This window comes from Parambassis ranga, chromosome 20 (assembly GCF_900634625.1).
Source record: "Parambassis ranga chromosome 20, fParRan2.1, whole genome shotgun sequence".
Taxonomy (NCBI): Eukaryota; Metazoa; Chordata; class Actinopteri; family Ambassidae; genus Parambassis; species Parambassis ranga.
In genome coordinates, this window is record NC_041040.1 from 14,218,310 (window position 1) to 14,229,989 (window position 11,680).

Consider the following 11,680-nt stretch of genomic DNA (forward strand, 5'->3'; position numbering starts at 1 on the left):
TTGTGAGTCAACAGTTGTTTGAACTCCTGCAGCAGTAAGCCTCTGTTTAAGCATTGGCTGCAGTGCCAGCTGTTGTCTGAGTGGCCCATACTTGACAGTCAGAATCTATTATCATCCCACCTGTTACATATTTTTCCCTATTGTTTTGGTTTGGGCATATGACTTTCCGTTTGTTAACCAGCTCAAAGAATGATGAGATTGGACTCTAAAAGAATGGCTGCCAAAATGTGCATCTAACACGGATAATCTATAAAACAAAAAAAGACAATGTGAACAACATAATAATGTTATGTGTTGTTGATGATAACGCCAATTTTCCCACGAGGATAATACGAACTTTGCCTTGCCTTAATTGCGTAATGCTAAGGAGGATGTAGGCTTTCTTCCCTTAAAAGGGCATATCCAGGAATGTCAACGCAGGCAAGGGAGCGTTGGTGGAAATTACACTTTACTTCAACAGGGGTGTGAGGGAAAATTATGTATTATATTTCCGAAGATTACTGTATTTACATCGATGTTATGGATATACATAAATAAGTTACATATAATTATGAGTTTTATAACACAATATTATAATAGGTATTTCTCGAATGAGCAGTAATAGCTTTCCTTCTTGACATGCACCCCTATTTTCGTTAGTTGGTTTGTTCTGATGGTTTGTGCGGAACCTCGCAGTATTATCAGGAAGTGAAGGGCGGTGGTTGAGAAAAAGAGCTGCAGCGGGCTAGTTGACGAGTATTTGGTTGTTGTCAGGTAAGACTGTTTCTTTATGTTTTTAAGTATTAGTTAGCGACATTATAAATTCTCTAGATAGCGCACAGCTATTTCAATTACTTAAGGCTTGTCTTTAAATAACACATGCGCTATTTTAATATTCGATGAGAACGTTAAAACACGGCTAACAGTTAGCTGTGCGGCTAAGGTGTTGGTTGCTAATGCTGAGATATAAAAACGATTTGCCAATAAACGAACATTCCCCGCTTGTAAAGTCAGATGTTAGTTTTATCAATTCAGAAGATGCTTGTAAGTTTGGTTCGCTTCTCTACCCGCCGTGTATCTAATAAATGCGTATTGAGCTTCTTGCTAGGCCTAAATCCATTACGACTATTCGGTTACCTATTAAAACGTCCTTGTGTGGTAAGATCAGATCCAATATCCAAACTTATGTACATGATGCTATTATTGGAAATGACATTCTCGGTTGTTTATTTTGCCGTGTGCGCTAAACGGACAAAACGATATAATAAAAGTGTTCGTGTGAAAACACACTGAACAACAACCCAACAAAACTCGTTAAAAAAAGCAACTTAAATGAACTTCCTCTAAATATGAACTGTGAAATGTGTTAATTCATGCAGCCATTATGGCTGCAGTGCCCTAGATGTCATCCCATGTCATCATCGGATCGCACTTACTGTCCACACTCCATTTTATTCATAAATACTAAATACCTAAAACAAACTTATTTATTGACATAATAAATAATACTCAAATGTATGAGTGTTATACTTCTGTTACCCGTTTTATTTATTTACTCTTTTATTTTTTATCTTTTTATTATTGTTTGCATGTTATTGATGCTGTTTATTGTTCTTATAGTTTTTATTGTAGTGTTTTGCGTGTGTTACTGCTGTCTGCAGTCACAGGGAGAATAAAGTTCACTTTAAACGTTCAAGCCTCTGTTGAAAATTATTGCCTGATATGGACATCTGTCTTCACATCAGTAACTTTCCTTTCCCGTGCGAAGGCAGTGGTCTAATTGGCCTAAAAAGATGTGGAACATTTCCATTTATAGCTCCATGAGAGACACCACACAGGGGATTCACTGCCAGAGAACGAACATACCCTGCCACTGAACATGACTGACAAAATCTTATTGTGGCAGTAGACTCCGTCAGCTTTGAGCTGATTGTCTTTCTCTGTGTCATGGTCAATGTTCATCTATTCCATTATATTTTATATTATAATGTCTGAATAGTGTCACAGTAACTCATTTAAATTGCTAAATCAGATTTAGATTGTTTGCAGCGTTACGATCAGTTGATTAACCAGAAACCTCTCATTATAACTGATTTTTCTTGGGGGAACCAACTGCTGTGGTGGTGTATGTATTTCTGTATTTGTTGGCTAAAGTAAATTTATGCTAACATCTTGTAATGTGTGTTTTCTGCTCCCACAAGGCCAAGCTCACCCAGATATCAACACGTTCTCTTTGTTTTTACTTCCACAGAAACAAAACCTTCACAATGTCGAGCAAAAGAGCTAAGGGAAAGACCACAAAGAAGCGCCCTCAGCGCGCCACCTCCAATGTCTTCGCCATGTTTGACCAGTCTCAGATTCAGGAATTTAAGGAGGCATTTAACATGATTGACCAGAATCGTGACGGGTTTGTCGACAAAGAGGACCTTCATGACATGCTCGCCTCACTTGGTGAGTCCAAACATCTTTCTTCTTCAGGATGCTGCCCTTTATTTTGCTTATCTGGGCAGGTACCCAGTGTATGTTTGCTCTGTGAAAACTTGTTCTACAAGCAAGCTCATTTGAATTCTCGTCGGATGTTAATGTCATTTGGAATTATAATCACTTGAAAGCCTTCAGATGTAAAGATGAAGCTTTTTGTTTGTGACCAGGCTGTTTTCCTTGACTAGGTAAAATACCAGGAATTATTGCTATTCCTTGCTTGACCCTGGCTTCTGTAGAGACTTGCCTAATATAAACAAGGCAAGTCTGTAATTACAGCCTGGAATATCTGTTAGAGTTCTGCAAAAATCAAACGCAGATATCACAGGGCAAGCAACATGGCGTGCACATATATAGGTGTGCTTGGTGGCATGTAAGGAGCCTGTTGAACATGTTACTGTTTTTGTTATATTTGTTCTAAGTTCATCTTTCTTTCCTATTTATACAGGTAAAAATCCAACTGATGAATACCTGGAGGCCATGATGAATGAAGCTCCTGGACCCATTAACTTCACCATGTTCCTTACCATGTTTGGAGAGAAGCTCAATGGCACAGACCCTGAGGATGTCATCAGAAATGCATTTGCCTGCTTTGATGAGGAAGGGACAGGTAAGATTTCAAATAATTTAACCTCAGTGTTTTTTTCCCCACTGTTATTTTCCTTTTTGTTTGTAGTTGATGATTAAAGTCACTTTTAATGTTGCCCCGTCTTATCACCACATCCTCTAGTCTGTCTATATGATCTCCACAGGCGGTGATTGTATCATTGCAAGCAAATGGAAATTCTTCAAATAGCGTCTTTAAGCCTTCTTATCTGATTTGACTGCCCTCCCCCTGTAGGTTTCATCCAAGAAGATTACCTCAGAGAACTGCTCACAACAATGGGTGACCGGTTTACAGACGAGGAGGTGGATGAGCTCTTCAGGGAGGCGCCTATTGACAAGAAGAGCAACTTCAACTATGTGGAGTTCACACGCATCCTAAAACATGGTGCCAAGGATAAGGACGATTAAAGAGCCACACCAGCATGTTCCCTGGAGCTCCCACCGCTCTCAACTCTCTGCTGTCAGCTAGATCACCGTGCTCTCAACCCTCCAGGATGAGCCCATCTGAAACCAATACCAAAGCAATACCTATCCACTCTATTTGCTGTAAATTTCCAGTACTGCCACAGTTACACATTTGTCAAGAAAAAAAATCAGTTTTTGTCCTGTTATGATGTGAAGTGGCAGCACTTTGGAAACTCTAAGGGATACGTCTTTGCAAATCATGTGATCGGATATAGCTGAATTTTTACATTTTATAATATAAACTTTCTAAATAAAGCCCTCTATCAAGTTGTATTTTACTGACTGTTTCCCTTCCATAAATACCAACTGAAAAAAGGTTTGCATTGCTCTCTTTATTTTTCCTGGGGTATAGCAAAGATTCTTTTTCCCCCTCCAGAGTTTGTCAAGTCCTGACACGTCCGGTCTCCATTCCTAGCAAAATCATTCAGCCTGTGTGCAGACTAGCATCAGCTGATATTGGCTGCAAATATATAGAAGACCTGTGCAGAAAACCTACAAGGGCACCCAATAAAGTGAGAAAGGAAACAGCTTAAACACAATGAATACTTGTCAATGTTATAGAGGGAGTGATCAAATGTGATCTTTATCTGATAGGGCTGAGAGAAGCCTTAACATTCTTAGTTTCTACTGATTTCACTGCCCAAGGTGAGAGTACAGTAAGACTAATAAAAAAAAATTAAATGAGGACGTCATTTAAGAAACTACGTGAGCATTAGTGGTCTTATACACAGGGCTACTGGGATTACAGTATTAAGTATAGTTTATATTTTAATTTTTTATTATATATATATATCATCTCCTCTATCACATGCTCACACACAACTGGGCAGTTTGACTGTTCATATGTCCATATTGAAACCATCAACTTCTAACCACACTTTATTCACCTGACGTTAGAGTGAGTAGATTATATTGCCCTCTTGTGTCCTTTAGCACTAGGAACTACTAGTGTAAAAACTAGTGTAAAAGTTGTAAAATAGTAGGCGTACCTTTTGTTTCCTACGGGTAGTAGGGATCTCTGTTGGCCTTACAATATAGTAATAACTAGATTCTAATAGAACTGGTCATTTGACTCATAGAATTATGAATTTAGATGTTAAATAGCACAGCTCTTAAATCCCAAGCAGTTTTAACGTTAAATAGTCTATTTAATATAACAAAATCTGTCCTCTATTCCTCTATAACACAAAACCCTGGTTTGACCTTATGTTGTACCGTACTTTGTAAATTACTGACGGGTATATTTCCGCGGTTCCCTGAACGCCTCATGCTCTTTACGGAACCACGTTGGATAACGCGCTCTCTGCAGCGGTTCTGTCCGCGGACTCCGCGGTCGGAAGGTACGTGTGTGAATAGTCCTCACGTGATTTTCTGTTAGTTCATCACTCTGAGCTCAAGTGTCATCCTTACAAAACATTTTTCAACCCGAACAACAATGTCTGCTCCTCTGGTTTCGCCGGGAAGCTAGCAGCTAAGTAGCTAACTCATAGATAACAGCAACCTTCAAGGTTGATAAGCTAATATATATAAGAGTGAGGGCGGCTGAATACGCTCAGCTGATTTGTTCTCTGACTGGGCCAAATAACGTGTATATGTTTTAGCAAACTTTTAACAGCTTCCTTGTTTCTTTGTGGCTTAGCTGGGACTGACGAGTCCTGATCCTGGGCCATGTCCCTGAAGGTGATTCAGAGATGTCCGCTGCTCTGGCAGTTCGGGATCCGACGTTACCCTGTTGGAGCCGTCTGCTACACCAGGTTCCTGAGCACCAGCAGTCAAGGTCAGCCCCCTTGTGTAGCCTGCCTGTGTACATCCGCTGCCCGGTGCATCCAAAGACAAGACCGCATGAAGCGCCAACCGGCCCGTGACATAAGGAGCCTGACCACTATCGTCAGGGAACCCACTTTTGTTACCAGCAGCTCTGTAGGACTTCACAGAGATTCAGTTCCTCGGTTCCGTCTGACCCAGCTGTACCGGCCCACAGCTTCTGAGGAGCAGGGTTTTCATGAGCGTTTGGAGGCCTGCTCTAATACCGGTCAGGTCTTCAGACTGCTGTGCTCAGTGGAGATCCTGTCGGACACCATGGCAGCTGCAGCACTTCACCGAGTGGCTGACCTGGAGCAAGAGGGTGACAGTCTGAAAGATCCTGCAGTGCTTGAGAACAACGCCATCAGGGCCCTGTGCTTCCAGCTGGAGCAGGACTCTAGTCGGCTTACGGATTCTGGGCTGGTATCTGCTCTCCTGGCCTGCACACGCCTCTATTTGGATCCCTGGAGCACGCTGATGGTGCGACTAGTGTCTGAGAGCCAAGCCAGACTAGACACAGAAAAGATGAGTGTGGACCAGCTGTGCACTCTGGGCCAAGCGATGCTGGCCATTGAAGGCCCAGGCTCTGTGATGCTGAAGCAGGTGATGGAACAAATTCAGAAGCAGGAGCTGGCCCAGTGGAGCCTAACGGCCCTTGTTGCTGTGTACAGATTCCTCCAGGACAGTGTGGGTGAAGATGGTAAATACAGAGACCTGCTGAATGCCATGCACACACATGCTGTGACAGTCACCTCCCGCATGGATCCCAGTGGGGTCAGCACACTGCTCAGCGCTCTTGTAAAACTGAATCAGGTGCAAGCCATGCCACTTGTTATCAGTCTGTGCAAGCAGGCTGTGCGGCATGTACCTTACTTCACTGACGAGGAGCTTAGCCATGTACTAGGGGCACTAATGTACTTTGGTCACAGTGATCACTACTTTGTAGAGGCGATGGAGAAGTATGTCCCTACAATGGCCTTCACCTCCCATCCAGAGACTGTTACCAAAGTAATGCAGTTCTTTGGCCACAGGAACATCCTGTCCACGAGTGTGTTTGATGCCGTAGCTGAGAGCTTTGTGTATCGAGCAAATGACTACACCACCAGCCAGGTGGCCAGGCAGATCATGGCCTTTGGGAAGCTGGGATACCTCCCGCCCAACGCAGGCCAGGTGTTCAGGAAAATAGAAACCATCCTGCACACCCGTTTTTCACAATTTCAGCCTCAAATGCTGCTCGGCCTGCTCCACGCCTGCATCCTGGTGGAGAGGTTCCCTGTTAACTTTGTCTCTAAAGTTTTCAGCAGTTACTTCCTCCAGCAGCTACAAGGTAAAAAAATATGCCACCATACACTTGATTACGTGCATGATTAATCAAAATAATTGTGTCTTATGATGTTATGTTTTGTGTTATAGAACATGACAAAGGAATCGACCGGGTCGTACTGGCGCAGCTAACTCAGCTATACATGACTATGAAGTTGGAGTGTCCCTCCTATGAGGTATTCAAAACACAAACTGGAATAACAACCCTTTGGCTTAACATGTCATCAGTGTGATGATCACTTATCTGAGCTGAAGTCTGCACCTGCTCTCTTTAGGAGTTACACACATTTCAGAAACAGAAAAACACATCAGACTTATTTGATAGAATTCTAATATCTAGAAATGGGTTCCTCTCACTCCATGTGGCTTTCTGTCAGTGTTTAGGAACAATATGTAACCTGTAAATACACGTGACATGAATGTGTGAATGATATTTTGTAATTGATTGAATATAAAACCGTCAGACACCGTGCAAAGCTTTAATCTTTCATGTGTGTTTTTTGGTCGTCAGGGTACTCGGCTTCTGACGAAGTTCCGCGTCAATTCCTTTCTCATATCCGGGCACTCTCTGGAGACACCAGTGGATGTTCATCTGTACAACTCCGTGAAAAGTGGACTGGTGGATCTGCTCGGGAACCGTTCCTACTTTGGATCCAAAGTCCTGACACCATTCTGCTACACTCTGGGTAACGTACAACTAACAGCGTCTCCTGCATATTTTCTGTTATTTACCAGCTGAGGGCCTAACACACGCTCCTGTTCCAGATGTGGAGATAAAACTTGATGAGCAGGGATATGTGCTGCCTGCTAGTCACACCGATGACGTACACCAAAGGTGTGTTTTACAGGTGTGATGCAGTACCTCTGAGAGCTGGATGGTGAAGCAGACGGTTCACAGTTTATTTTTGTGTGTGTGTCTCGGTTGCAGGATAGCTCTCTGTATTGATGGACAGAAGAGGTTCACCACAAATAAGAGGCAGCTACTCGGGAAAGAGGCCATCAAACAGCGACACCTGAGGATCCTGGGATATGAAGTTGTTCAGGTTCGACCCTCGTCTTCGAAACATAAACAACTGACTTTATAGTTAGTGAGAGCGGGTACAGTCAGTTGACTTGTCAGTTGGGGGTTTGCTAGTTTTCAAAAGCACCAAACATATCTTGCTACGTAAAAGTCTGCAGTGCTGTAGCTAATATAGGTTCTTGGTTGGGCTGACATCTAATGATATTCACATCCAGCGCCCACACGTAGGAAACACTATATTTGACTCACTGTGCAGAGCTGAGCTGCTAATATCATTGTAAAATAAGCGTTTGTGTGTTCATTGGGAAATTCTCTCTAAAGATAGATCTGTGTATTTCAGATGTTCAATACTGAAATGGTGTGGCAGGGCTGTTGGTTCTGTTTGTATGAATTGACAGAACATGACTTCTTTTTTTTTCCCCCTAGATTCCTTACTATGAATTTGAAAACCTGCCAAGCAAGGCCAGTGTGGTCATGTATCTACACCAAAAGATCTTCCCTCACACGTACAGACTGAGCTGGTGATGATGATGGACTGAGCGTGTGTGGTTCTGACATCAGGGCTTTCCATCTGTGTTCAGAATTTTCATATTTATTTTTGCAGTCTACGAAATGAATGTAAAGTACTCAACTGTGCACTGCCACATATTTAAATTGTCAATGAAGTAGCTTTTATATAAAAAAAGAACTCTTTACGAAAAGTTAAGTGTTGTTTGAAAAATATAATTTATTTGTTTTGCTGCAGAAACTGTACAAAGTTCAGAAAAATCCCAGTCCCAACAGTCATTTCAGATTTAATTAAAGACGCCTGGTTACAGTTCCTATCAATCATCAGAGAGAAGAAGCTTTGGTTTTCATAGTCCTCCTAAGGCAAAGAGTGTCAGTTGGATAAATACAAAATAAGGCTATAATACATGTAAAACTAGCATGTGTAGCGTCTCTTCGTGTCTTTTATGTAGCAGGAATCTGAGGAAGGCCAAACTCGTCCACCAGGATACCATCCTGAAACATAAGAAAACAGTATAAGCCAAGTCGTTTAAAACTAGTGAGAACATTCATTAAACTGGGGAGGGGGGTTGGTTATGTACCCTGTTGGTTGACTTGTCACCGGGTAGGCCCTCTGGGATGGAAGGAGCAGTGGCGGCCTCGTCCAGGTAGGAGCTGTCGTCATCCATCAGGAGCTCATCTCCCAGAGCGTCCAGCTCTGTCGACACAGTTAACATCAGGATTAGCTCTGCTGTCTATGGGTTGTCTCTTGCATCATAATGAATTCCCCCCACATAAATATTGATAAAGGCTAGAAATGCTGTCAATAAGCTATGACATCTCCTGTGGACAAAGAGATGGACGACAGCAGTTTAACTATAAAGACGTCCCATTAATGCTGCCTTACCTTGGTCCACACTTCCAAACGGTATGCTCATGTTACATAGTCATAACTGATGTGTTAAAGGCATACCCTGCCAAGATCAAAAGGTGTCACTGTCCACTATGCTGTTTAACCCTTTCACGCAACTGCCAACGTTGTTTAATTGACTACAGTACCCAAACTATCAGCTTAAAGAGGCAGCGAGAGTCCTCCATAACTGGCTCTGCGCCCTTTACACAAGCAAGATGACATAAGAGCCCGGCCTTCAATGTGTACATAAAAGGGGCTGCACAGGCAGTAAGTTACAGTAGTAAAAAGCAAGAAAGGCCACTTTTCAGCAAAACATACTGACTGATGTCTTGCAGAAGGTAACAGGACCACTGCAGCTCCAGACTTGTTAATTTAATGAATGAGGATGTCTAAAAGACTGTTTTCCCGACCTGCTTCCAAGTCATCCTCATCGATGTCGGGTGTGCCATAGCTTCTGCTGAGCGCCTCCTGGATCTCATTTGCATCCTCCATCATGTCCTCCATCTGATCCTGAAGATCCTGAAGAAATTAAAGAAAATTAAATGTTTAGTTTTTTTGACCTTGGATACCTTCAAACAAGGGAATAGATGGAAATCTTTATTTATAGATCTATAAATTTCACTATGAGATTCCATGTAATACCTCAATTTGATCAATTTTCACATTCTTGTAGGCCTTCTTCATGTCTTTGAGTCCAACTTTCATGGCATCAACCTAAATAGAAACCAGATGTGAGTATCTCACCACCTCTTCTTTGGTAGTTAGCTCTCCGTGTCACTGTGTTGCATCTCTTACTGTAGTTTTAGTGTCTTTCAGGGTTTGGATTGTGTAGTTTGTTTGCTCCATGTTGAAGGACTGCTGCATTAGATTGTCTCTCTGGCTTTCATACCTGAAGGAAACATTGAAAGAAAGTTTTCACAGCTGTCTGACTGATGAGGAAAACATCTGACATGTTTACAAACACTTACATTTTCTTCTGCTTCAGGACTCTCATCGCCTTTTGTTTGACCATGTTCTAATTTATGACAAAAGAACACTCATTAAACAATACAACTGATTACAAAACATGACACAAACATCTGACGCGCATGGTTTGGTCAGGTTTGTACTTATCCTTACACATTCCTGTGGTCGAATTTAACAAAGTACATTTACCACAACAGCTTAAGAGGCAATTCCAGCTTTCATTTCCAGAGTTGGTTTAAACACTTAGCAATTAGTTAACAATGTAGTAAAACAGACAAAGTAATGTTTACTTATAACTACAGTATTATATTTCTATGTCAGAAAGTGGCTTGTTCATCCTTCTCCACATGTTATGTTTCAGTAAACTTTGTGTATTGCTCACTTAAGTCAGGTGAAAAATATGACATCTGTCTGTCTTTTTCACAATGTGCCACTTGTACTTAAGTGAAATAAGCTGAATACGATTTCTATCACTAATAAAGTCTCTTCCTCTGTTTGTGTTTATTGTACATGTGACTTAAATAGACGTCTGTGCTGTACACTTAATGATTTTATGAACTCTCACCTTTGCGGGACCATCCCTCATCTTCTTCATCTGATCCTTGTACTTCACGAGTTCAGAATCTAGTCTGGCAATCTTCTTGTCGATAGACTCCGCCCGAGAATCAACCTAACAAGGAAACAGATAACAGGAAAATATTAACATTTACTATTGGTCATTAACATTATGACCATCTGAATAAAGTGTGAAAAAGAAACAATCGATTCTATCCTCCACTTGGATTGATTTAAGAGATTTTATACATATTTATTGAAACATTTTAAATTAGTTCCTTCCTCCACTCCAGACAGCTATTAATAGCTGCCCAGAACAGTAACCTGTGTAACTGGTTGAGGGCAGCCATTTCACCCACAGAATAACATGGTTTCTCCTATAAAGCAGTCATATGGCTCAAATTCCTGTTCTCAACTACATAATGCTTAACTATTACCTAAACAGAAATCTCATTGTTTAAATATCTTGTCTAACGACTGGAATGCGTAGATTGATAATCCTGTACAATATTAAACTGAACATGTTTATGTTTACTTACGGGTTTATTTTAATAAATGATTTTTATTTACAGTTTTATGTAGTAAACCGTGGCCTGTTTTCAGCCCACAAAGTTGTGCTACAACAGTTAGCCATACCAGCCATCTTTGTTTACCTCAGAGCGTTCACAAAGTTAAGTTAGTTCCGGATTAAACTTACGCTTCCTATGCAGTCCGTCAGGTTGGGTGGTGGTCCTTTGGGTTTACCTTTTCCAAAAATACGGTTCATTTTGGCGAAGTTAAGACTTAAAGTATCAAAACAAAGCGTCGCTAGTTGCTAGTCCGCCGACCAGCTGAACGCAAACACACGGAAGAGACTTTCAGGTGACGTCATGGGATCACATGATTCGTGATGAGTCACGCTGCCTCGCCCTCCGACTGCGCCCTGCTACTTTTCTCAGAATTTTTTCTTTTATCCTCAATCAATTATTTTTTAAATTATTAACGTAATTTTCCCGAACGTCCTTACATTATACTGATTAATATTCACTTTACAGTAACTGCAATACTGTTTATTTATTTCTTTATGCACCATAATATCCAAT

The 11,680-nt window shown here is 41.4% G+C and overlaps 3 protein-coding genes across 4 annotated transcripts; 2 read left to right on the forward strand and 1 right to left on the reverse strand.

Moving 5' to 3' along the window:
- Window positions 1-629: 629 nt before the first annotated feature.
- myl12.1 (myosin, light chain 12, genome duplicate 1) lies at window positions 630-3,804 on the forward strand. The gene is made up of 4 exons (XM_028432260.1): window positions 630-753; window positions 2,231-2,430; window positions 2,909-3,070; window positions 3,302-3,804. Exons 2-4 carry the CDS (start codon window positions 2,247-2,249, stop codon window positions 3,472-3,474), a joined length of 519 nt encoding a protein of 172 aa, XP_028288061.1. The 5' UTR covers window positions 630-753; window positions 2,231-2,246; the 3' UTR covers window positions 3,475-3,804.
- A 982-nt stretch (window positions 3,805-4,786) lies between these two features.
- On the forward strand, window positions 4,787-8,393 carry fastkd3 (FAST kinase domains 3). Of its 2 annotated transcripts, none has more exons than XM_028432256.1 (7): window positions 4,787-4,871; window positions 5,171-6,661; window positions 6,748-6,833; window positions 7,169-7,343; window positions 7,423-7,492; window positions 7,586-7,700; window positions 8,105-8,393. In XM_028432256.1, the coding sequence occupies exons 2-7, from the start codon at window positions 5,200-5,202 to the stop codon at window positions 8,201-8,203; spliced, it is 2,007 nt and encodes a 668-aa protein (XP_028288057.1). In that variant the 5' UTR covers window positions 4,787-4,871; window positions 5,171-5,199; the 3' UTR covers window positions 8,204-8,393. The 2 variants fall into 2 exon arrangements, with proteins under 2 accessions (XP_028288057.1, XP_028288058.1); XM_028432257.1 differs by lacking the exon at window positions 4,787-4,871 and adding an exon at window positions 4,872-5,006.
- A 59-nt stretch (window positions 8,394-8,452) lies between these two features.
- Window positions 8,453-11,483, reverse strand: chmp5b (charged multivesicular body protein 5b). Its single transcript, XM_028432259.1, has 8 exons — window positions 11,296-11,483; window positions 10,609-10,713; window positions 10,046-10,092; window positions 9,873-9,966; window positions 9,720-9,791; window positions 9,488-9,596; window positions 8,767-8,882; window positions 8,453-8,680 (listed from the first exon to the last, which is right to left on the reverse strand). The coding sequence occupies exons 1-8, from the start codon at window positions 11,362-11,364 to the stop codon at window positions 8,630-8,632; spliced, it is 663 nt and encodes a 220-aa protein (XP_028288060.1). The 5' UTR covers window positions 11,365-11,483; the 3' UTR covers window positions 8,453-8,629.
- Window positions 11,484-11,680: the final 197 nt, after the last annotated feature.